The following is a 23,810-nucleotide window of genomic DNA, read 5'->3' as shown; positions in this document are numbered from 1 at the left end:
TCTTCTCGAGGGACGGAGAAGTTGCCACGACCTACATTTGCAAGCATCCAGCGACGCTCCATGCCACGCACTCTCAATTCTTGTGTTTACTTCTCAACGCTCAAGGATCGTCTGTACATTAGACATGTCGTCGAACTCTTCTGCTCTGCCCTCCTTTTCATGCCATGGTCGAGGGTCGCATATACCGCTCTCCGTACGTTTTCAATATGCACTTTCGGCACGCAAGCTGCGTGTTCTTTTCATGGTTGCAGCCTTTCTGCTGCTCGCGGGTGTCTTAGTAAGGTATGATGAGCATGTTGCTCGACTTCCAAACCAATTCCGACAGTTCACCAAGCACAACCCTCCTTTCGCAATAGACTCATCGCCAGCCCCAATTCCAGTCACAGACGCTAGCATTATCTGGTCAGATTTTGCATACGTACAATATGTAACAAACTCGAACTACCTCTGCAACTCTCTCATGATCTTTGAGGCGCTCAGACGACATGGGACGAGAGCCGATCTTCTCATGTTGTATCCACAGAAGTGGAAGGTGCCCAAAGTCATACTCGATGACGACGCACCTCCAACCGACTATGAAGGCACGCTGCTGGCTCAAGCTCGGGACCAGTATCACGCAAAGCTGAACCCCATCCAAGTAAGGACGTATGTCAATGAGAAGGATGCGACGTGGCAAGACAGCTACACAAAACTGTTAGCATGGAATCAGACTCAGTACAAGCGCGTGATTTCTTTAGACTCGGACGCGACGCTTTTGAATGTACGTGCCTATCTCCGTCGACAAGCGAAGCTGTCGCTTGCTACAATGACCAGTGTTGACAATCAGTAGCATATGGACGAGCTTTTCCTCCTTCCCACGGCTCCAGTGGCCATGCCTCGCGCATACTGGCTTGAACAATTCTTCCTATCGTCCCAACTCATAGTTATCGAGCCATCGGAGGATAGCTGGCAGCGGGTGCAAAGCGCAATGGAACACCACGAGGGCCACGACTACGATATGGATATCTTGAACAAGGTGTTCGGTGCCTCGACTTCAGTGATACCGCATCGTAGATACGATCTTTTGACTGGTGAATTTCGCCACCAGATTGATCAGCATGAGGCCTACCTCGGCTCGCCGACAGAAAGATGGAACGGACGGGATGCGGTGAAAGAAGCCAAGTTCGTCCACTTTTCAGACTGGCCGCTGCCAAAACCGTGGTTGAACGCGACAGAGGACCAGGTCGCTAGACAACAACCGTCATGCAGATCGTTATCAGAAGGCGAGTCGGATTGTACAGACCGAGACGTGTGGTTGGAGCTTCGCAGAGACTTCTCGGAGCGACGTCTGGTATGCCATATTCTGTCTTCTCCAACGTGCGGTACTGACAGCTCGCAGCGGGTGTGTGGAAAGGCTTACGACAACGTCTAGTCGCCATGTGAGATGCGCGACGCATCGTGCGTATGACACCATGTGTCGGGAAAGTGGTTGATGTTGTTGGTTTCCACCTCGTAGTTCGTGGAGCGAGTTGAGATGTCGTGAAAGACGTCTATCTAGTTGTCGTACCAGCAGCCCGGGGCTCCATCGTTGCGCAACTTATCGACTCAGTTGAATCGATCAACGTATGTCAAGCCCAGTTCTCATATTGCAAATCGTCGTATGATGCATGGCGGAGTGGTGTTGTCGATGGCGCAGCGGACGCGGTGATATAGCGGAACAGCGGAGAAGGAGCCGTGAGCCCACCCAAGCAGCTAACGATAGCTCCCTGCGAGCTTGGTCAGCCGGACTGTATATGATTAGTATATGCGTCATATGCCAATGTCGGTACCTATAAATGCTGTCGTACCACAATGTCATGATACGTGCGAAATCTCCAAAGATTGAATCTATACACCCATAGCCGCAAGAACATGTCGCATCTCCAGTATTACGCATACCCCGGCAAGGGCGAGTCGGCCAGAGAGAACACCAGCTACAGCCAGTCAGTACGGATCGGCGACCGCATTGAGTGTGCAGGCCAAGGTAATTCATACCCATGACTTCCTTGAGCTCCACATACTGATGACTGCGATCGTAGGTGGATGGGATCCGATGACCAGACTCATACCCGCAGACATCGATGCTCAGATCGACCAAGCTTTCCAGAATGTGGAACTTGCTCTGAAGACCGCTGGTGGGAAGGGTTGGTCGCAGGTATTCCGCGTAAACTCTTACCACATCCCTATGGACAATGAGGCCTTGGGGGCTATGGTGCGGAATTTCAAGAAATGGATGCCTGATCATCAGCCTATCTGGACGTGTGTTGGCGTTGTCAAACTAGGCGAGGATGCTATGAGAGTGGAGATTGAGGTTTCGGCTCATGATCCTCAATGACAGGATGACGTTAGAAGGTTCGACGAGAGCATGTTGGATGCGTCCCCTACATAGGGAGCCGCGGATGGATTCAAAAGGACGTTTGCAGCCTATGCATGCGAAAGTCGATTTCTCCTATGCGCATATCCTGATTGAAAGAGCCCAATTTGGATTGTGATTAGTTTGCATCGATGCGAGATGGCGTGGGTAGCGATGCGTGATGTTGGAGGTGCGGACTCAGGACGGAACACGTGAAAGGGCGATGAGGCTTGCCAAGACCATCGGCGCAAGTACCGCCGACGGGATTCTTCCAGTTCTAGCTCTTGCGACGCGCTCCGTACTCCACGCGCAACTTCGCTACCAACTCCCTCAATCCCAATATCCCATTTCTGCGCCCAGACGAGCACTTAATACACAATGCCCAAGTTCTTCTGCGACTACTGCGATGTCTACCTCACCCACGACAGTATGAGCGTGCGGAAAGCGCACAACAACGGCCGCAACCACCTCCGCAACGTCCAGGCCTACTACGAGCAGATATCGAGCGACCAGACACAGCAAGTCATCAATAGTATTACCGACGCATACAACACAGAAGGCCAAGCCAACCCGCTGTTCCAACAGAATCTGGCTGGTGGCTTCCCTGGAGGACCTATGGGCGGAATGCCCCCAATGGGAATGCCACCGATGGGTATGCCTGGGTTCCCGCCTCCAGGAATGCCGCCTATGGGTGGAATGCCTCCAAATTTCATGGGCCGCGGAGGTCGTAAGTTGCCTCATAGTCACCACACATCATTCCTTACTGACAGTGCGACAGCTCCAATGCCGCCCAACGGAATGCCACCCTTCCCTCCGCCAAACGGTATGCCCCTGGGCCCTGGTGGTATGCCACCCTTCCCACCACCACACATGGGAGGCGGCCCACCCCAAGGAATGCCACCTTTCCCATTTCCACCACCAGGACAAGCAGGCTCACCCCCTGGAGGAATGCCTTACCCACCCCCAGGTGGTATGGGAATGCCACCTGGCGGACCTCCTGGCAGATATCCTCCTGGACCACCGGGACGTTAGGAGCGACCTGGTGAACACAGAGAGATGATACCTGCCTTTGGTCACGACAACTACGCAGCTGAGGCCCTTGAGGCGGGAATGAAGAGGAAGAGGCAGAATGATGAAGATATACCCGGAGTTTCCATGAGGGGTGGCGGACGAGAAGGAGGTGGAGCAGCTACAGGCGCAAATGCTATAGTCCCGACACGGATCAAGAGGGTATAGCGCAGGCTGGGACCATACGCTAGGGGAAGCGAGATCAGTGAGACGGCTGTGAAGGCACATAGGAACAAGTACGTTCCACTCCCAGGCTGTCGGGATGCTTTCGGCTCACGCTCATGTAGTATTACTTGTCAAAGAGTTCATCAGTAATTACACGTAATGCGGATCACGAAATCTATTTCGAAACTCTCAACACGCTCATTACTTTCAGTTACCAACCACCTTCTATCTACTGAACAAACTTCTAGTAAACGTCTCAACATCCATCATGTTCATGCCCAACGCCTTATTCACCGTCCTACTCATCTCCCACCACACGCCATCCCTGGCGAATACCAGCCTGTACTTCTTGATGCCATCTTCTGGCGCCGAGTCGAGCTCCTCCTTCAAGTGCTCAATACTCCACGCCTCTTGCTGAACCTGCTTCCCGCCCACCCGCTTGACGATGTCAGCCAGCTGCCCATAACTTACAGTATCACCCGCAATATACAAAACACGGTCCTCAGCCTCAACATCCCCTGCAATGACCCTCGCCAACACCCGTCCAATATCATTCACATCCGTCACAGTAACCTTGTGAATCCAGTCTTTCAAACACCTCACCACCACTTTCCCTTCCTCCTCTTTACTCCTATCCACGATCCCCCAAAACTGCTGGAAAAGAAAAGACATGAAGATTCCCGTACTGACAACCGTCCACTTGACATTACTCTGCTCAGCTTTCCGCCGCAACAAATTCCTCACATCGCGCTGCGCACCAAACAAAGGCATCATCCCTTCCCCATCACCAATGACGTCGTAATCAACACCCCACTGCCAGGGAAAGAACCATAATTTCCCTTTCCCTTGCTCTTTTCTGATCTTGCCGGCCAACAGGGCTTCCTCGGCGAGTTTGAGGACGCTGCTGGGGTCGGCGCCGAAGCCTGTCGCGGAGATGAGGATGTCGTATGTGGAGAAGGTTTTGGCGAGGGAGAGTGAGGGTGAGGTGAGATCGATGGCTGTGAGGGAGATGTTGGGGGATTGGAGGTGTGTGTATTTGGATGGGGAGCGGATGCCGATTGTGATGTGGGCGTTGGGGAGGGCGGAGAGGTGAGGGAGGAAGGCTGAGCCTAGTTCGCCGGCGCCGAGGAGGAGGATGGTGGTTTGGGGGTAGGTCATTTCGGATGGATGTGTGATTGTGTGGTATGCGAGTCGTATGAGATGGATGTTATCTTGTTGGAAGCAAGCGTAGGATTCCACGTCAGGTAGAGCCTTCTTCTTATATGTACGTGGGTGTAATTCATCATATTAGATCAAGAACAAGATCAGGTCATCATCTATCACATGCGAGGTATGCTGTTTTATGCGTTTGTGCATGTTTCTATGGTGGGGAAGTAGCGCGGAGATAAGACTTGGGATACCGGAGTTAGTCGGCTTTGGATGGAAGTTGTGAAGGAAGGAAGGAACAAGTAGAGATGTTTTGCTTAGCCTTGACCATGCACTGGTGTCGTCCTCCAGTACACAATACAACGTGAATGCGTATGTAATGCATGCAATTACATGGCCCATAATGCGCAGGTGAGATACGCGCAAGCAAGTTGACCCCTCCATACCTGACTTTAAAGTGAGTTGCTAAGGACGCAAGATCGCGTGGACTGGCATCATGCGGCGAACTACTATTCATTAGCACTATACCACTCACTACAGGTACTTTGTTAGTGGCCTGACGATGTCATGTCCAAGTGAGGTCAAATGTCGAGTAAGGGCTCCTGTGCTGACGGACCACGCTAATCCCGAACGACGCTAGTGGTTCGCCTATCAACCTTGGAATTTTGAAGCCTCCAGCCTTTGTGCGCAGTGCTCTTCGACGAACAACTATTAACACCCGAGTGCGCCTACGTCCATCCCAAGCAGAAGCCACTCATCGCAATCATGGCCGAGCAACTCGTACTCCGTGGCACCCTCGAGGGCCACTCCGGCTGGGTCACCTCCCTGGCGACCTCCCTGGAGAAGTGCGTATACGCGGGAAGAGGGAAAATACACGAATGCGCAATACTGACACGCGATTAGCCCCAACATGCTCCTGTCCGGATCGCGCGACAAGACTCTGATCATCTGGAACCTGACCCGCGACGAGACCTCGTACGGTTACCCCAAGAGGAGTCTGCACGGTCACTCCCACATTGTCTCCGACTGTGTACGTTCACCACAAAATTGGGCAATTGGCTAGCTAGGAAGCGACGACGGCTGAGCTGACAATTGCTGCACAGGTCATCTCCTCTGACGGCGCCTACGCTCTTTCCTCATCGTGGGACAAGACCCTCCGCCTCTGGGAGCTCTCCACCGGTGTCACCACCCGCCGCTTCGTCGGCCACACCAACGACGTTCTCTCCGTCTCCTTCTCCGCCGACAACCGCCAGATCGTCTCCGGATCGCGCGACCGAACCATCAAGCTCTGGAACACCCTCGGTGACTGCAAGTACACCATCACCGACAAGGGCCACACCGAGTGGGTCTCGTGCGTCCGCTTCTCCCCCAACCCCCAGAACCCCGTCATCGTCTCTGCTGGTTGGGACAAGCTCGTCAAGGTGCGTACATCCGCGTTTACACCAGCTCCTCCGTTTCCTTGTTTATATGATGAATATCTATGTATTTGCTACTTCAGAGCTTCGGCTATGAGACAATTATCACCTAGTACTGATTTACGCTCCTTCACTCGATCTGATCAACCAACTTCCAATTCGGGAAGCTGACAATATCCAGGTCTGGGAACTCGCTTCCTGCCGCATCCAGACCGACCACATCGGTCACACCGGTTACATCAACACCGTCACCATCTCGCCCGATGGCTCCCTCTGCGCCTCCGGTGGTAAGGACGGAACCACCATGCTGTGGGACCTGAACGAGTCCAAGCACCTCTACTCTCTCTCCGCCGGTGACGAGATCCACGCCCTTGTCTTCTCCCCCAACCGCTACTGGCTGTGCGCTGCCACCGCCTCCAGCATCATCATCTTCGACCTTGAGAAGAAGTCCAAGGTTGACGAGCTCAAGCCTGAGTACATGGAGGTTGGCAAGAAGAGCCGGGAGCCCGAGTGTGTCTCCTTGGCCTGGAGCGCCGACGGCCAGACCCTGTTCGCCGGATACACCGACAACCGTATCCGCTGCTGGGGTGTCATGGCGAGGGGATAAGGTAGTGCATGTTGGGTAGTGCAACGGGGCGTAACGGGAAAATCACGATTCCACATCTTCTGTAGCATGCCATGGGTTATGATTGATGCTCATGCGGGATGGGTTTGGGACTCTTCCGGCATTACCACGTCCAGGCGCTTAGAGTCAATGAAAATTCTCAAGTCCAAAAGTGGTTGCTTGCCATGCGTGGTGGTCTATGTTTTCGTATGTCGGCTATGGAGGCTCGGGTTACTCACGGAAGCGTCCCTCGCGATGGATGAAGTGTATGTCTCGCTTCTCGGATACGGTATGGGATAAAAGTCTTTCATATGATAATCGCATCCCAGGATCTTTCCAAAACACATGCGATTGCCTTTCTACAGCTTGCTGAACTTGGGGCTCGTCTTCTTCAGCCCACTCATCATAGCATCCTTGACATCCGCCGTCTGCAACATAGCCGCATTCCACACCGCAGTGTAGTTCAGTCCCTCACTGATCGGCCTATCCCTGGAGTAATTGATAATCTCCTTCGTCCCCAGCACCGCCACCGGCGACTTGGACGCGATCAGCGTCGCCAACTTGGTCGCCTCAGCAACCGCCTCCTGCTTATCCTTGTACACCTTCGACACAAGCCCATGCTGCAACGCCTCATCCGACCCAAAGATACGTGCTGATAAGGCAATATCCTTAACCCAGGACAAGTTTCCAACAGAGTGAGGAAGACGAGACAAAGTACCAATATCAGCCGCAAGCCCTATATCCACCTCCTTCACACTAAACCTCGTCGTCGTCGTACTCACACGGATATCACACGCTAGTGACATATCCAGCGCTAGACCGAACGACACGCCGTGCAGCACGCAGATGACGGGCTTCTCGCATTTCTCGATGTCGGTGATGCAGGACTGGAATTCTAGGATGTGGCGGCGCAGGGCGTTGGCTTTGCGCGCGGAGTCCAAAGTGTCGGGTGAAGATGACAAGGCGCCGTTTTCTGAGGCTGCTTGTACGTCGAGGCCGGCGGTGAAGGCACGGTCGCCGGCGCCGGTTAGGAGGACGGCGCGGACGGAGGGGTCGTGGGAGAGTTGGCGGAAGATGGTGGAGAGATTTAGCCACATACTGGGGGGTTGTTAGTTTGGGGGTTGTTGAGCTGGGGTTGTGAGATATTCGCGTCGCGTGTAGTAGAGGCTGAAATCGATTTGGATAGCATCGATGAACATCATAAACATATATCTTCCCAGTAGTATTGCGATACCAATGAGTGCCCTTCTCTTTCATTGCGACACGTGATACGCGTAGATTCCGAAGCTCTATGTCCCGGCCTTCGGAAAACAGAGAAAGCGTTCTGCACTTACACCTCTTTGAAAGCATTGAGCTTCTCCGGTCTGTTGATTTCGACATGCGCAACACATTCCGCTGGGAATGAGACGTTGAAGAACTCTTTCTGGTATGCTTCCGCCATCGTTGCTTCGTGATCGCGTGGTCTCTTCTGATGTTGTTTTTCCTTGCTCTTTCTCTTCTCTTACGAAGCTGGTAATGAGTTCTTACTCGCAATTTCTGAGATTGATGTTGAGGAAAGTGCCGATACGTCCGTAAGATGATGAGTGAGATGTTGTCGGCTCCGACGACCTAGGCGGGCGAGTCGTTCGGTTGGAGCTTGTGATGATCGAGCCGAGGTAGAACGTATACGGCTAGCTGATTACTATACGCGGTTATCCCCTCGCTCAGACATGTCGACTGGCACAGTCTTGCGACTTGACGACCATCGCCGTCGCGGATGAACAAACGGGAACACCGTTTTATCCTAGGTGGTGATTTCTGTATACGATACAAGTTTCCGCCGCATTCATGCATCTTCTAGGCATATGCGGCCGCAGGTATTTGCGCCAGTGGAACCTTAGAACGCTCCCCGTGCCTCACACAACCTGTCGGATCCGACGCTTTCCTCGATTTTTGAGCGCTTGAGAGTACTGGTTTGCGTTGCGATGATAGTCTTTCCATGCGAACCTTCAACTAACGAGGCTGAGCTGAAGGCTCCAGGGCTGTGTCTGACTCGTCATCTGACCTCGGGATGCTGTCAGCCTGCTGCTCGAACATCCATAAACCGAAGCTCTCAGCCGCGTATATGTCTGTACTCCATCTTTCCATCTGTCAAATATTTCTCTGCCTTCTTCTGTGCTAATTGCTACTGTTTCTTTTCTCGTTGTCAGAATCTTCAACGTGTCATCAGTCAGCGCCACCATGGACCTCAGTAAAGGCGGGGCGGGAAACATTAATCCAGAGAGATGCTGGCACTGTCCCGATTGCGACTGGGTATCAGCGTACCCTCGACGTGTTTGTCCAGAATGCGGCGTCGTCAATGGAGAATGGGTACAACCACTCTCACCAATGTTCACAAGAGTAGCCAATGCTGCATCATCGCCATCCCATAGTACTGGGATATCCCAGAGAGATTTTAGAGACCACGGGCCACCCACACCTTCCGCATCTTATACGGTTTATACGGCTTATACGCAAGAAGATACTCTACAAGAGAGAGAAGTATCGCATCCCCAAGAACCTCTGCTCAAAAGGAGAACTTCTTCGCCGCGCAAGGATGCTGGCACATTTCGGCAACCGTATATCGCTTACGACCAGTCGGAGCTGTTCATTCAGGATACAATGAGAGTACGAGGGCGAGAACCAAGTCCACGGGGACGTATCCCACTACAAGACGATCCAGACCAGAAAGATGACATATCGATAGCTCCAACCACACAAGAACCAAGCTCACGGCGGAATGGCCAACTGCAAGACGAATCCGCCCAGGAAGATATGAAATCGGTGCTATCGACATCACGAGAACGAAGTCCGCGAAGACTTAATCCACTACAGAACGAACCCGAACAGGCACCTAGCATGTTGACGGCATCGATCTCACAAAGTTATTGGCAAGAGTCCCCACTACGGGAAGAAAACTACCAGAAAGTTAGCACGTCGAAAACATCGATAGAATGGAGCTCACAAGAGCTAACTCCACAGCGAGAGGTCCCGTCACAAGACGCGTTCGAACAGGAAGACAGCATGTCGGTAGCATCGACCTCACAAGAATCAGTGTTCTCCTTAGCGTCCAGAGAGACTTCAGCAACGGTACTCTCTAAAGAAAGCGGATTCTCAATTGAACAGATACAAAATGCTACACAACTCTTCGTAACTATACTACAGAATGACGAGCTACTAGCCCCTTTGTATGGGCCTGCACGCAACGATACCAGGATTGGGCCCGATAGACTGCGCAGACACATCCGTGGAGCTATCAAAACATTTTCAGAGCAACTCAAAGAAGAGGCGAATGATTATCTCCAACATGCTGCGTCTCGTCTCGTGGAGGCAAAGGCACACCATACCGCTCGATGCATCGCCAGAGGAGAAGACGCACCGTACAGATTACCAGAGTCTGGAGAACCCCTCGATCTGACAAGCAATGATCTTGAAGATAGCTCCGAAGAAGAGACGGCAGAACGATCAGTAGAACATACGGGATTGGAAGATTTGCAAGCTTTCCGCCTCTTCCTAACCGATAGTGATGCTTATACAACGTTGCAAGCGGATATACATGCTTTCTGCACGAAGCACGCAAATGCGCCATCCAACAGGCCTGCCATAGAAAGGCCAGAATGTGTGAACCCTTCTAGAACCGTCAGCATGCATAGGTGGAAAGCATGGCAGGAAAGGGTAGAAATCATGGCGCATTGTCTATTTTTGAGCCCAAATTGCATATACCTAGCGAGATTCATGTTGATTCTCCTAGCGGATGTTTGCTTTCCGTTGACAGACGATTTGCTGATCATCCTGGGATGCCTGGAACCCCCACTAAGGGCTGGCTGGACTCGGATAAGGAGTGATTGTGTAAGCTTGTCTTGAGAATATCAACATGATCTGGTTTTACTAATATGAATCGTAGTGCTGCGGCGATCATGTTTTCGATGATTTCAAAGAGCTGAGGACCGGTGGCGTGGCAGCATTGGTGCGAGAGATGAGACAGAGCTCAGTACACGCCAAAATCACAGTCACTCCATATCACCCTGGTATCATGGCACAAAAGTATACTGCCAGGATGCCAACATGGTTTCGTCACATCGGTCACGCTTTGCTCTCAATACTTCGATGGCGCAAGCCGAACCTTCCAGGTCTCGTGCAATACAACCCCGGTAGTACGGCCAATACGACCAACACTATCAACCCGGGCATCCCGATGCAACAACTAGATACAGTCCATCTCATGTCCTGCGTACACCGCACTCGCGATGACCCAATACTACTGCAAATCGACGTCCGTGGCATCGCGACCGACCGAGCGCTGTTCCAGCTCCTCAAAACTCAGGTACTCCAGCGCCATAATCGTCTTTACCGTACTGTATCATGTCGTTCCATAGTAGGGATCCATTTCACCAAGGTAAGAAACCAACAACGGGTGAGCGCACCGGATAAGATCTGACATGGACTCAGTTTCTTCTGGAGACGGGCGGCAGCGTCGAAATCCGCGAACATAATGCGTCATGTGACTCCGTGTTTTCCACGACGAATTACAGCTACTGCGACTGTCTACCTCCACAAGACATAGTCGAGCCATTTCCAAACGCAGAGTACCGCTGCGACCTTCCTTGCCCTCCGCAAATTTGGCCCCCTATAGGACCGACCAAGCTACTCCATAAGCTCAAATGTCCAGAAAGTAACCCCCAAGGTTATACCTGGGTATTGAATCGGGTACCACGGCGTGTCGCAGGGGAGTTATCAGGGGCCGGTGATCAGGCAGCTCCGGGATGGGGTTTGTACTTCCAAGAAGGCTGGGATTTCTACGTCTTCACCAGTATCATCTGTTTCCTTTTCCTTTTAGGGAGTCTGATATTCGCAGTGTGCTGGTGGGTGTTGAAACATGATATCCAGGGTGCCTTCAGCGTGAGCGCGTACATGGTAACTGCCTGCGGGCTCTTTGTTGCTTTCGTTGTTAGTAAGACTGGGTAAATAGACAGGCTCATCCGGTCCAAGAATATACAGAAAGTCTAAAATTAATGTATTAGAAAACGTACATATCCCGCCGCAAGCAGCGTTAACATGCAACATCTACCAAGCCCAAACGAACGAAATCCCCCCTTCCCTCTTCCATCCTCCCATCTACCTAGGTCCAAAAGGCCTAGGCCCAATAATCTGCCTCTTCCCCGCCCCAATGCCCCCCAACTTATTCTGATTGTCACCGCCCATGTATCCATACTGATTGACATCCCAACTCTGACCTCCACCAGTCCCCGCATTAGGGTCCTTGGCAGCTTCTTGCAGCGCCCGCTGCGACTCCTCCCACTCCTTCTGGCGCTCACGTTCACGCTCCATCTCGCGCTCGAGGAGGGACTTGCTGGCCCAGCCGGCGGCTTTTGTCTTTGTTTGAGCGGCGGCTCGGCGGGCGTCTTCGCCGCGTTGTTCGGAGGTGGATGTGAGCTCGGGTGGGATGTAGGTCTGGGGTTTGGGTGGTGTGGGAGCAGGGTTGGAGGAGAGGTAGCGGTCTGTTCGGCTCTGCTTTGTGTATGCGGCTGGATCGGGGAGGGGTCGCGTGGTTGGCTCGGGTAGAGGACGTGTAGGCAGAGATGGCGCTGCGGGCTCAGGGAGTGGTCGTGCTGGCTGCCTCTGTGTCTGGTCCCATTGCTTGCGGAGGTACTCGCGATCGTCTGCTTGTGCCCATGAGACGTTGCTGTCTTGTGGCGAAGGAGCGCGGGGTGGAGGCGCTGGTCGGGCTCGACTCTTGGATCGCTCCCGTGTACGGCTCTTGGATCGAGACCGCACCTTCTTGTCTGATAGGCGTCCTTCTCGCTCTGCCTGGTACTGGCGCTCGCGTTCCTTGGCCTCTTCGAGCTGGCGCTCTAGCTCTCGTATGCGATCGCGCTCAGCGTTGGGCTCTTCGCTGCTTCCTCGTCGGCTACGCGGTGACCTAACCTTTTCAGCCTGGTATTCGCTCAGGTACTGCCCCTTCAGCCTGGCATCACTTCCAGCGCGCTTTCGTCTCGTCTCGGCGTCGATTCTATCCTGTGCCTCGCGCTCTTCACGTTGGCGTTGCTCTTCCTCCAACTTCCACTGGCGCTCTTGCTCTTCCCACTCGCGCTTCTGTTGATCCAGTCGCGCCTGCTTGGCTTCTTGCTGTTTGCGTGTCTCCTCTTCCCACTTCTGCTCCTCCTCTACGCGTATGCGCTCTTCTTCGGCTTCGCGTTCGACGCGACGTATGTTTTCGGCCTCCTCAGCTTGCAAACGTAGTCGCTCTTCTTCGGCTGCCCTCTCGCGTCGCAGTCGCTCCTTCTCCGCCAGGTTTGGCACGTGCGGACCTGCGCTCGTGATCTGCCGCCGGCCACCAAATGAGATGCCTTGGTTGCCTTGACTCGCACCACCCATGTATCCGTACTGATGAATGTTCCATGCCGGTGCCGTGCTACCTTCGTCGACCTTCTTGCTCCAGCTACTGACTCCGCCTGGAGGTGACTTGGGGAGACCGTTGGATGTGTATGATGTGTCTGAGCCTCCAGTGCGTGCGGCACTGAGCGTCGATGCTGTTCGGTCGGCAGGAGGTCGCGCAAGGGGGTTGAATGTGCTCGAGCCGCTGGTGTTGCTGGCGGTGCTAGGTCCCCTGCTGCGTGGGAAGCCGGGAGACGGCAGTGCAGGACTCGGCATGCCGCCAGTTGCTGTCGGGCTCAATGCGCCAGCTCCACCGCGCTTTGGGCCAATGGTGTTGGGGAAGTTGGACGGGTTCTTCGCGTTGGCGACACGGCTGAAGGCACCGAGACACTGCAGAACCTGAGCTGGATCCTTCGATTCGTAGAGGTCGACGGTGAGGAAGCGGTCATGGGCGGGCATATTCAGCGGTGGCTGTTCACAGGCTCGCAGGAAGTGCGAGATGTTCTCCATCTGTATGAAGGGCATGTTGGACTTCTTGAACCTGACCGGCGTGGGTATGGCGAGGTTGATGAGTCTGGAAAGGTTAGCTATACTGGCCCGACTACCCGGTAACTCTACGGATATCACTGTACCTGCATAATACGGTCCCGTCCTTGAGCGCATCCAGCAGATCTCCCGCGGGCAGGCGCTCTCCGAGTGTGTCTTCTATCCAGCTGCGGACTTCGTTGGCTGCTTGGGGGGTGTATCTGTCCATCCGCAGCCTCCGCATGTCCTGGTCCAGCGACGTTACAGACGCCATGGTGGTTGGTTTGGGCGCAAATCAGGCTTGTTGCGGTTGGGCACGAAGGTCGTGTGGGCGGTGACGGGGAGGGTGCACGAGTTGTAGTAGTGAGATATGATAATGTATATGTCTCTATGTAAGGACCTCAACTGCTACGTGTGTTGTTGTGGCGTCGGGGTATGCAATGATGGCATGTGTTGTTGTGTGGAGAAACTTGGTGGTGGGGGGAATGCTTGCACATGTGCTAACGTGAACGCACCAGCCACTCGCCCCAACGTCACCGGCCTGCGCGTCAAAGTCGCCTCCAGATATTCGCCCGCTGGAATTTGTTCGCGGCCCAACGAGACTCAGCATGGCGGGCGCACCGGGTGCAATTCGCAAAGCATGGTACCAATGGAAGATGAAGCGCTTCCCCTGGCGCAAGAAGTGGCTTGTGGGTGAGTGCAGACCTCGACATAGGTCTCTGGCGTATCCTTGCTTCCAAGTAATAACACCTCGCAGGCTTTGATCTCCAGGGCAACACCTTTTGGGAATTCAAAGACGCTCTGCACGCCCTGCGCAACCGACGGATCGCAAAATACAGTCGCAGCACTCACTATGGCGACGTGCAAATATCACGTTCGTTCCTTCCATATCCAGTGTTTGACCGAGGCTGACTGTGGCAGCGTCATGGATGCAATGGCTGAGACACACGCGCTACGAACCCCCCACCGTCGCCGAACAACACCAGGACATGATGAGGCAGGAGCGGATGAAGCAGCTGGCAGCGCAAGCAGATGCACGATGGGCTGAGAAGCCGTCAGCGCTCGATGCGCCGGATAAGCAACAGCCCGTGCAAATGCTGCAGTCGCGAGACCCAGACAGCGGCGTCACGCAAATGAATGCCGACCAAGAGATACGGGACAGCATAGAGCCACCGCGGACACTCGATCAGGAAGCCGCGAGACCAGCGCCAGTAGAATCGGAACAACCCGCAGAGCCTCAGCAGATGCCACGCGACCCGCCAGCACCGCCTGCCGAAGACGACGCGCCTGCCTTCACACCTAGGAAGAGGATGAAGAAGGAGCCCAAAGACTCGCCATGGAAGCAGGCGGCTCAGAGTCAGGAGTGGCAACCACAGGGCTGGAGTCCAGCGCCAGCCAAACGACGATCATGACCACGTTCAATAGCGACTGTACCACTACCTGTTTCAATATCTGGCAAACATCAGCAAGCATATGCGATATTCAATGTCACCGAATTACTGCTCTCTGTCCGATCAATCAATTCATATCGTACACTGTCAAGATGATTCTCAGTGGCGCAGGATCTGTCGTGCTACGCTTCCCAACCGTGGGTCAGATCTTGAGTCGGTGCGAGCCTGACAAAGCCGGTCCCTCTGCCAGTCTCCATCAATATCAATACTCAGCACATGTTCACACTCATGCTAACAACAATGTCGCTTATTCGTTTACAACGCAGCAGTACCAGAAATTCACCTTAGTGTCTCCGCGTTTCCGCACGATGTCAGGTGTCGAGTACGAACTGTGGTACCGATTCACGAACCGGACTGTAAACCACGCGCAGTGACGAAAATCATACCAACGATGCGCTTAAGCATGCGCTTTGTAACATATATAGGCTCTCTACCCATGTCTTGACGCCTGTTTTTCAAGGCAGTATCCATAGTCATGGCACCAATTTCAAGAATCGACAATGAAATGACATTCCAAATCGCTGCACAAAATCTACCCCCAGAACTATTCCTCATCGTACTACAGCAATGGCTCGGTCAACAACGCATCGGAATTGACGGCTCCGCCCATCCTCATTACACACTGTCCTACACGAATCCTGAAAACATCGATCCCTTCGCCACCATCTCCAAGACCAGCAATGCCCCATCATTCATCTTCCAAGAATACTTCCGGTCTCGGATCCGCTCCTGGCTGACCGACGCCAAAGAGTTCTCCGACCCAACAACATTCTACATGAGCCATCTCCTGATGAGTTTGAAGATGAAAGACCGCATAGGCTGGTACTATCTACCCAACCAGTCATGGGATGCCATTTGCCAGGACCCGAAACTCTCCTTGTCGACAAAGTTTCCGGTAATAAACGATCACGGTGCGCAATACGCTCGTATGAAGCATCTCTCATCGCTCCACGGACTAGAGAAGATCAAACTCGACTTCACGGCTGAACAATACTTCGCCATGTTCGACGTCGCGGTACCACCCTTCCACTACCGCGACGGTGCAGTTGCCGGCGATAACTTATACCGCGACGAATTCTGCCATGGCGCCGGCCATTTTCTCTTGCACACGCAGGAACTTGAGATCCATTTCGGCGACGCATACAAGCAGGCAAACCCCTGGTACGACGTCCAAGAAGCTGCTTGGTGCGAGACAAATCCCTCTTGGAACTACGCTGAAGCAAGACTACGCCCGCACGTCTGCGATAGTGGCTTGGTTATCGACTGGATCCTCGAGTATGCTTGGTACAACGGGCATCTTCAACATATTAAGAAGATTACCCTGACTGGTGATATCCAGACGTGGGTGAGGGAGAAGTGGTATGACATCTTCAAGCGGCATGCTATGTACCTCGAGGAGTATCCTGGACTGTACTACCGTATTTTCGCTGTGTATGAGCCTGATCCTATTGATTTGGAAACTATTGGTATAGACGAGGAGGGCGATGACGAGCAAGATGAGGCGTGGAGGCCGCAGAATCATTATCCGCCGGCTTGTACATGTGAAGTGGGGTGTTGGCGGTTACGGGGTGGGGGAGTTGAGGAAGAGTTGGAGGTTAAGTCTTGGGACGAGTTTGAGAGGTTTTCTGATGAGGTGGTGGGGGATTGGATGGGTGGTGTTGTTTTGGGATCACTTTGACGCCTACATAAACTCTGCGTGTTCTTATTTGGCTCTTACTATCTCAGTGTAGGCTGCAGGTTTGTCAAGTTTCTCCGTTGCACGAGATGGTATTACTCATTCATTCAAGGACGTTTCTGCATGCACTGCATCAACGCGATGAGAATAGGATAGTCGCACTGGCTGCGGTGGTACGTTGCGTACATGAGTTTGCATGAGCGTGCATACAAGTTGATGTCAGAATCGAAGCCCAGAGTGCGCAACGGTACCTAGACATCATACCTAGGTAAGCTCTGTCGACCGTGTCACGCCCATAACAGGGGTCCAGATTGATGGGAGTAACAGCACAGAACGCAAGAATGCTGGTCGGACGCGGTCACGGAGAATTGTAAACAACCATTATGTAGACAAGAATGAAGATACTCAAAAATCATGCATCATCTCCATGTCGACATCGTGATGACCTCGCCGCTACATATCGATCTCGAGATCATTGAGTCATCACACTCATCGTATTGTTGCTATATCGGAAAATCGATGTACAGCGAGGCAGGGATAAATGGCAAGGTAAAGCGAATGCAAGACATCCAATATATCCTCGGCCCCCAAACTTCCCGCGACCATGACGTCACCACCCAACCATCTTTGCACCTCACCGCAAGAACAACAAAACCGCAACACGAATCAAGACTCAAACCCAATCGACCCCATATCTTGATCCCCATCGTGCCGACTTTCCCCTCTCCGTGCATTCCAATTACCCTCGCATCACCGATCTCCCCGTCGTGGGTCTGGAGTCTGTCGATCTGGCGCACTTCGATCTTGCCTAGCTGCCGATCAGCATGAGTCGCCAGCCACGGCATCCAGGTCCGCAGCGATGTCAGTCGATTTGACCTGTAGTAGTAGTGATTGACTACGGGTGACTGCGTGGGCTACAACTAGCTATGCAGGAACTACGCGGGACTATGCGAGCTACATGACGCTATGCACAGGATCCGAGGCACGATCCAGGGCTCTAAGAGGAGGATGAGGGGTCAGCGGGTTTAGGGGACTGGTTATTGGACGAGGGGATCATGGGGGATTTGCCTGAGTAGTGGATGTGGGAAAGCTTAAGGACGGGATGGGCGTCTGTTGTGGAACGTTCTTGTGTTTACTATCGCTTCATTGACTATACTTCAACATCCTTCCTTTTTGGGATTACAGAGAAACATACAACCCTTTTGAATTGATCAGAAACATGCGCTCTACACTCGTCACCACAGTGCTCGTCGGAGCAGGCGTAGTATCAGCAAAAGGCCTCTTGGACCTCCCCACCGACATAGCGAATCTACTCACTTCGCTCGCCCCAGCACCCGCAAGCGACCCCCGATGGACAAACTGGCATCCCGCTTCCAGCGGTGATGTACGCTCCCCCTGCCCCGGTCTGAACGCCCTAGCAAACCACGACTTCATCCACCGCAACGGGCGCAACATGACCATCCCACACCTAATCGCCGGCCTCGCCGCCGGCCTAAACATGGGCGCAGACTTCACCACCGCCATAGGAGCCGCGGGTCTACTCTCCTCTCCAAACCCGCTAGGCGGCTCCTTCGACCTCGACGACCTGTCTATGCACAACTTCCCCATCGAGCACGACGCCAGCATGTCGCGCCAGGATGCCTACTTCGCTAACCCGCAGCCCTTCCACAACCCCACGTGGCAGCAATACATATCCCTCTTCAATGGGAAGGAGCGTACGGATATCCCGACGGCGAGTAAGGCGAAGTACGCGCGCACGACGGATAGTCAAAAGAGGAATCCGGAGTTTGTGTATGGAGCGAGAGAGGCGGTGTTGAGTTATGGAGAGAATGCTTTGTATCTTTCCACAATGGGAGACCCGGTTACGGGAAAAGCCAAGCTAGAGTATGTGAGGAGTTTGTTTGAGATGGAGAAGTTGCCGTTTGAGCTGGGGTGGAGGCCGAGTGTGCTGCCGACGACATTGCCCAGTTTGGGGTTGATGATTGTGCAGTTGCAGTCGAGTTCGCCGGAGCCGTTGCTGGAGGGGGTTAAGATTGTGGCGTAAGTGTTCTTCCTGACCGTCTGGTTTTGTGGGAGATATGTGCTAACGGTTGCTGCTAGGGATTCGTACAAAGATGTATTCTTTGCTATTGTTGGTGGGTCGAATATCTTGGGTAACCTCACTGGAGGTATTAGTGAGGCGTTGGGATTGTAGAATGTGCTGTGTCGGCGTTAAGGAGTAGGCTACGAATCGAACCTTATCCATTCAGCGTGCGAAGCCCCTCCATGTCATCTCATCCGCATAACTGTTGAATTGCGGGCGTTGATGTCCCCCATGATGTGGCCATTGAGACTGACGGTAGTAACCAAATCCTGGTTGCCATGGCACATACTGCTGCTGGTACTGAGCATGATACCCAGGCATATACATCGACTGGGCAGCATGGTATTGCGAGTACCCTGGTGGTGGTTGAGGCCGACCTTGCTGATACGGAGGTAGTTGTCGACCCTGCCACCGCTGCGTAAACTCCTCGGGATACCAATGAACGAAGCTCGGCCGCGTGTAGTTCTGATGTCGTCCCCACAGTGCGTATAGACGTTGTTGCCACTGGCTCTGGTACGCATGGTAGTTGCCAGGCTGCCCCAACGACCTGTCGGACGCACCGTGGTCAGCTTCGTGGGCAGCAGAAGAAATTGGGTCGTAGTCAGCCCGTTCGACCATGTCCTCGAAGTCGGCGGCGATCCGCTGTTCGCGGCGCGGCGTTGGTGCGTAGATGAATGTCTTGTAACCACCGTGCCCATCATCTTCAGCAAGATCAGACGAAACCTGCGTCGGCAGCGTTGACTGATTCTCACTGGATGCCTCAGAGCTTGATCCAGAGTTACCAAAATGGAGCAAGAAAAGGTCGGGATGTTGCGCCCAGTATCGTTTAGTCTTGTCGGTAGTTTCGTCGAAATCTTGCCGTGTTTGATCAGACATCTTGCTGAAATACATTTCAGCCATCCATGCTGGCGAGGCGTGAATATGTTGTAAGAAGGCTTCGTGCTTACGGGCTGCCTGGAATTCTGGGCAGTCTTGGTGGTCTGGCTTATCTGGGTGGATTTGCTCCACAACAGCGACCTTATGCTCTTGCATGACAGGCTTGTTGGTGGGAGCGGCCTGGTTACTCTTGGAAGCTTCAAGTTGAGAGGACATGATGTTGGTGGATGCGTGTTCTGCTTTCGAAAGTGTAGGCGCGTGATGTTGGTATGCGCGTGGTTGAGAAAGTGTCTGGTTTGGTGAATGCACTTGGGTGAAGATAGTCTGAAATCTTGGAGGGGAAGTGAACAAACAACCACTTCAACTGTGAAATGCGGGAGTTATTATATGCGAAGACGAAAGCTGCATCAACGCAACTATGGTCGACCTGCGATATATTGGCCAATGCAGGGCAGTCACTCATACTGCCACAGTAAGCAAGTCTGGCATTGTGAGGATGCCTTGTAAGCTACCCCTGGGACAGAGTTGAAAACCAAGGTAGCCGAAAAGAGTGGGCCACCAACCGGAGCGCAAGCTTACAAAGGACACGTGACGAGCAGTGTAATCGCGTGCCCAGGTGGTATAGTCACGAAGAGACTGCAGAAAAGTAAGTAGAAAGTTTGATTCAATTATGAGAGGTTCCAGACTTTCAAATTCCAGAGCAGTCGATATCAGACGCCGAAAGAAAGGAAACAAATGGGTATCAAGGCTGGAGAGAAACGCCGCACGCTATGCGTGATGAAAAACGAGAGTGCAACGAGAACAAGACAAGAACAAGACAAGAACAGCACAACAGCATAACAGAAATGAAGCGAGATCCGCAAACCTGCTCCTGGCCATACCACGACCAAGTTTGAGCAGCGGCCTCGTCTCCGAGACGGCAAGAGTCCCAAAAGCTTGGAGGACTTCCGGAGTGACCGATGTGAGATGGTATCCATCTGGAAATCTCTCTTCACTCGCCAAGATGTTCACGCTCGCGACGTTTCGCCTCGTAGTCCGCGTTGAACTGGTCCAGTAGGCCCGGGACTTCATCGCATGTCGCAAAACCAAGAGGCATGCTATGTCCCAGCTGGTCTGGATCTTGCGCACCATGCGGAATGCCGTACGCCATATGGAGATTTGTGATCCGGCGCTTGTTGAGATGCTTCACCGAGGCCATCACGACACGCTTCTTTTGGTAGTCGTACCGAGCAGTATTGCTCTCCAACGAGGTGTCGGAGTTGCGACGGTTGGCAGCCTTCTCGTCCTCGCTCTCGTATGAGCTTGCATCCGAGCTTGACTCTGACGGTGAGGCAGCACTGATCATGTTGGTGAAGTGGCCTTCGGAGACCACTTGGTCTGCTTGGCAGCCATATCCAAGCAAGATCTCACCGTCGTGACCGCGGGGGAAGATGAGAGAGCAACCTTCGAGCTCCCATGTTATTTCGCTCATTTTTTGGAGCTCGCCCTCTACTTCAGTCATGTCGTCCGCATCGCCGATAGGCTCCAGTGGCTCGCAGTACGTCTGATCAGCGCTGGAAAGCGTAATGTCGTGGATAGTTGAAGTCTCAATGGATGAGGCCCAACCAAGGACGATGTCTCGCTTACGCTGGGGAAAGATGTCCTTCAGCGCGGCAGCGTCATTGAAGTGATGCTCTCCTTCGTCATCACTGTATTCGCTGATGATGTCGCAGATGCAGGTATCATCCACATCGGCAACATGCTTGCTGTTTCGCAAGATGGCGCGCATCTTGGCCTGTAGAAGAAGGATGACGCCGCGGTCGTCAGATTCCAGGATTCGGGGGATATTCAATTCCTTCAGAGAGATCTTGCGCAAGGCCTTGTGTTCTTCCTCGGTCTTCGCGACGTCAGGAACTAGATCTTCGATCTTGACCTGCAGCAGGCGACCAGGTTCCAGAAGCGCAGCTGCGTTTAATTCAGCTTGCATCATCTTCTCGGCCTCTGGGGGCGCGTCGCGGCTCGCGACGTGAATAGCAGCGCGAAGCCTCTTCGCGGGTGGTGCTCCTTTGTGCTTGTTGACAACAGGGAAGACTTTCCTCAGGAGTATCTCATGCGCAAAGATATCGCTGTAGGGGTAGTCTTCCGAAAGTTCGAGCGCGACGTTGAACCAAGGCCTCAGAAGATAGAACTCTTCGTGCCATGGCGGGACGACCGGGAAGTCGGGGTTCTCGAGGAGCTTGGCCGCGAGAAGGCTATAGTCCTTTTCCGCGACACGGCCGGCGGGGAAGTCATCCAAGAAGAGGTTGAACTTATTATGGCGGCTCATCTGGTCAGCTGTGTGAAGCTTGACAGGAGACGAGTGTGTGGGTAGCTCCGGGACATGTAGAGCCCCCATCCCCAGTGCTAGCTCGATCTCGGACGCTACTGCACGAAGGGTCGCGGAGAGGCTATCGTGGGGTATGCGAATTAGGTTCACCAAGATGTGATCCCATGCTTCTCGATCAACCTGGGCCACAAGGGTGGGGGCCACAAGGGTGGTGGATGCGAGGGGAGTCGAACGCAGAAAGCTTGTTGCGCTGAGAATATCGTCCAGTGCTGGCGCTGTCAGTGTCTTGGCCTATTAACTAGATCTGAAGATCGGCGTACCTTTCGTCTGCTCCTGCTCCAACTTCAAGGCGACTGTTGCAGCGCTCACTGTCGTCTTGCTCGGAACTGACCAGACTGAACCTAGGCGCCGAAACTTGGCGTAAGAAGACAGTCCAGGGGCGCGGGTTGAGCGGGTGACTGTCTGGCGAAGATAAGTCTCCGCAGGGGGTAGAGCGCCAGTGCGACTACCACGCGCGCCAAATGGACCGCTGGGATGCTCGAAGATAGTGTACGCATTGCTAAAGAAGTACGGCGCGGCGGGAAGAGAAAGGCAACTCGCGCGTAGTCCGAGGTGAGCCATGTCGGCAGCTTTGTCGGGTTACAGAGAGTGGTGGATGTTTTGACGACTCGCGCGAGTGGTGAGACGGTAGAAGCTGTTGTTTGTATATATCAAAGTTTCAAGCGCGTGATCTAGGCGTCGCTGGGAACTTTCGCGGTTCTCGGTTAGCGTATCGTAGTGAAGTGTACACTTGAAAGGGGCTCGTGCTTTGTGACGTAGGTTGAAGTAGTGGATTCTGAGCAGAACCTTCCAAGAGTGCACGAAAAGGGTTATGGGTCGCGTGACCATACAATCACGGCTGCAAAGGGCGCCTATACTGGCGCGCAGCCTATGTCAGTCGCAGAACGCGGTCTCTAGAGTAGGAATATGGACTGTGCAGCACATGCTTGCTATTATACAGTCTTTACTTCACCAGGACAGTTGCGCTGCTGTTTGCTGTAGACACTTCAGACCTGTCGGCTTGCTGACGCTGTTTGTGAAGAGCTACTCTCCCATGGACTCCTTGGAACCAACGGTAGACGCATACAGCGCATAGGTCATGCTCGCGGTAGCCATTCCCTGAAGACGCCATCGATTATATGGAAGCCTGAAATTCCATGATTGCGACATGTTTAGCGTGAACGTGAAATCTGGCCTTCTTTCAAAGTCAGGTGTATGGGAAACATGTAATCGATCCGAATATTGGTGGTGTCTACCTCGCGGTAGGCAGCAAAGTACCGGCAAAGTTCCACTGTCATTTCCGATTATATCCATGCTCTTTACAAAGTTGGCTGTTCGCTCGTGATAGCATCTGTGAAGACATGGTTTATGTGTCCACCCAAACTTCGAATGGGGAGCGGACGCGATCGGGCAGCTTCAGCTGTGCGGGGTCCTGAGGCATGCTTGAACTACGAAGGGTTATGGGCTTCTCCCGTGAAGATTCACTCATGAGCGTAGTAGGCGGACGTTGCACCAGGATGGCAACTGAGTGTAGTTGAAGAGACAGGAAGCTACGCTGGGTTGAGGTTTGCCGATGACGTCATGGGCAAGCGCCGGCATCACCCGGCACGCTTGAGGGCAGTCGCGACTACCGAACACGTCCTTTGCGCTCCTATTGTACCGTACACGTGTATTTGTATCGTTGCGACAGCCAC

The 23,810-nt window shown here is 53.3% G+C and overlaps 11 protein-coding genes across 11 annotated transcripts; 6 read left to right on the top strand and 5 right to left on the bottom strand.

The window, feature by feature from the left end:
• Nucleotides 1-460: 460 nt before the first annotated feature.
• On the top strand, nt 461-1,411 carry J4E87_009528 (uncharacterized protein; the record flags this gene model as incomplete). Its single annotated transcript, XM_049381104.1, has 3 exons — nt 461-637; nt 830-1,330; nt 1,379-1,411. 3 exons carry the CDS (start codon nt 461-463, stop codon nt 1,409-1,411), a joined length of 711 nt encoding a protein of 236 aa, XP_049229130.1.
• A 479-nt stretch (nt 1,412-1,890) lies between these two features.
• On the top strand, nt 1,891-2,353 carry J4E87_009527 (uncharacterized protein; the record flags this gene model as incomplete). The annotated part of the gene is made up of 2 exons (XM_049381103.1): nt 1,891-2,002; nt 2,058-2,353. The coding sequence occupies 2 exons, from the start codon at nt 1,891-1,893 to the stop codon at nt 2,351-2,353; spliced, it is 408 nt and encodes a 135-aa protein (XP_049229129.1).
• Nucleotides 2,354-2,749: 396 nt separating this feature from the next.
• On the top strand, nt 2,750-3,403 carry J4E87_009526 (uncharacterized protein; the record flags this gene model as incomplete). Its single annotated transcript, XM_049381102.1, has 2 exons — nt 2,750-3,098; nt 3,150-3,403. The coding sequence occupies 2 exons, from the start codon at nt 2,750-2,752 to the stop codon at nt 3,401-3,403; spliced, it is 603 nt and encodes a 200-aa protein (XP_049229128.1).
• A 426-nt stretch (nt 3,404-3,829) lies between these two features.
• Nucleotides 3,830-4,762, bottom strand: J4E87_009525 (uncharacterized protein; the record flags this gene model as incomplete). The annotated part of the gene is made up of 2 exons (XM_049381101.1): nt 3,830-4,042; nt 4,295-4,762. 2 exons carry the CDS (start codon nt 4,760-4,762, stop codon nt 3,830-3,832), a joined length of 681 nt encoding a protein of 226 aa, XP_049229127.1.
• A 753-nt stretch (nt 4,763-5,515) lies between these two features.
• Nucleotides 5,516-6,772, top strand: CPC2 (cross-pathway control WD-repeat protein cpc2; the record flags this gene model as incomplete). Its single annotated transcript, XM_049381100.1, has 4 exons — nt 5,516-5,595; nt 5,654-5,780; nt 5,854-6,171; nt 6,347-6,772. 4 exons carry the CDS (start codon nt 5,516-5,518, stop codon nt 6,770-6,772), a joined length of 951 nt encoding a protein of 316 aa, XP_049229126.1.
• A 356-nt stretch (nt 6,773-7,128) lies between these two features.
• On the bottom strand, nt 7,129-8,210 carry J4E87_009523 (putative secondary metabolism biosynthetic enzyme; the record flags this gene model as incomplete). The annotated part of the gene is made up of 2 exons (XM_049381099.1): nt 7,129-7,867; nt 8,104-8,210. 2 exons carry the CDS (start codon nt 8,208-8,210, stop codon nt 7,129-7,131), a joined length of 846 nt encoding a protein of 281 aa, XP_049229125.1.
• A 3,692-nt stretch (nt 8,211-11,902) lies between these two features.
• J4E87_009522 (uncharacterized protein) lies at nt 11,903-13,961 on the bottom strand (the record flags this gene model as incomplete). Its single annotated transcript, XM_049381098.1, has 2 exons — nt 11,903-13,736; nt 13,795-13,961. The coding sequence occupies 2 exons, from the start codon at nt 13,959-13,961 to the stop codon at nt 11,903-11,905; spliced, it is 2,001 nt and encodes a 666-aa protein (XP_049229124.1).
• Nucleotides 13,962-14,295: 334 nt separating this feature from the next.
• J4E87_009521 (uncharacterized protein) lies at nt 14,296-15,099 on the top strand (the record flags this gene model as incomplete). Its single annotated transcript, XM_049381097.1, has 3 exons — nt 14,296-14,380; nt 14,445-14,561; nt 14,609-15,099. The coding sequence occupies 3 exons, from the start codon at nt 14,296-14,298 to the stop codon at nt 15,097-15,099; spliced, it is 693 nt and encodes a 230-aa protein (XP_049229123.1).
• Nucleotides 15,100-15,613: 514 nt separating this feature from the next.
• J4E87_009520 (uncharacterized protein) lies at nt 15,614-19,007 on the top strand (the record flags this gene model as incomplete). Its single annotated transcript, XM_049381096.1, has 3 exons — nt 15,614-16,641; nt 17,999-18,853; nt 18,914-19,007. 3 exons carry the CDS (start codon nt 15,614-15,616, stop codon nt 19,005-19,007), a joined length of 1,977 nt encoding a protein of 658 aa, XP_049229122.1.
• Nucleotides 19,008-19,058: 51 nt separating this feature from the next.
• On the bottom strand, nt 19,059-19,988 carry J4E87_009519 (uncharacterized protein; the record flags this gene model as incomplete). Its single annotated transcript, XM_049381095.1, has 1 exon — nt 19,059-19,988. The coding sequence occupies one exon, from the start codon at nt 19,986-19,988 to the stop codon at nt 19,059-19,061; it is 930 nt and encodes a 309-aa protein (XP_049229121.1).
• Nucleotides 19,989-20,763: 775 nt separating this feature from the next.
• J4E87_009518 (uncharacterized protein) lies at nt 20,764-22,634 on the bottom strand (the record flags this gene model as incomplete). The annotated part of the gene is made up of 3 exons (XM_049381094.1): nt 20,764-22,346; nt 22,398-22,463; nt 22,631-22,634. 3 exons carry the CDS (start codon nt 22,632-22,634, stop codon nt 20,764-20,766), a joined length of 1,653 nt encoding a protein of 550 aa, XP_049229120.1.
• Between the last annotated feature and the right edge of the window lie 1,176 nt (nt 22,635-23,810).

The sequence above is a fragment of the Alternaria ethzedia genome, assembly GCF_023757985.1.
Source record: "Alternaria ethzedia strain BMP 0044 chromosome Unknown scaffold_36, whole genome shotgun sequence".
In the NCBI taxonomy this organism is placed as follows: Eukaryota; Fungi; Ascomycota; class Dothideomycetes; order Pleosporales; family Pleosporaceae; genus Alternaria; species Alternaria ethzedia.
This window is presented reverse-complemented; position numbering and strand designations above follow the sequence as displayed.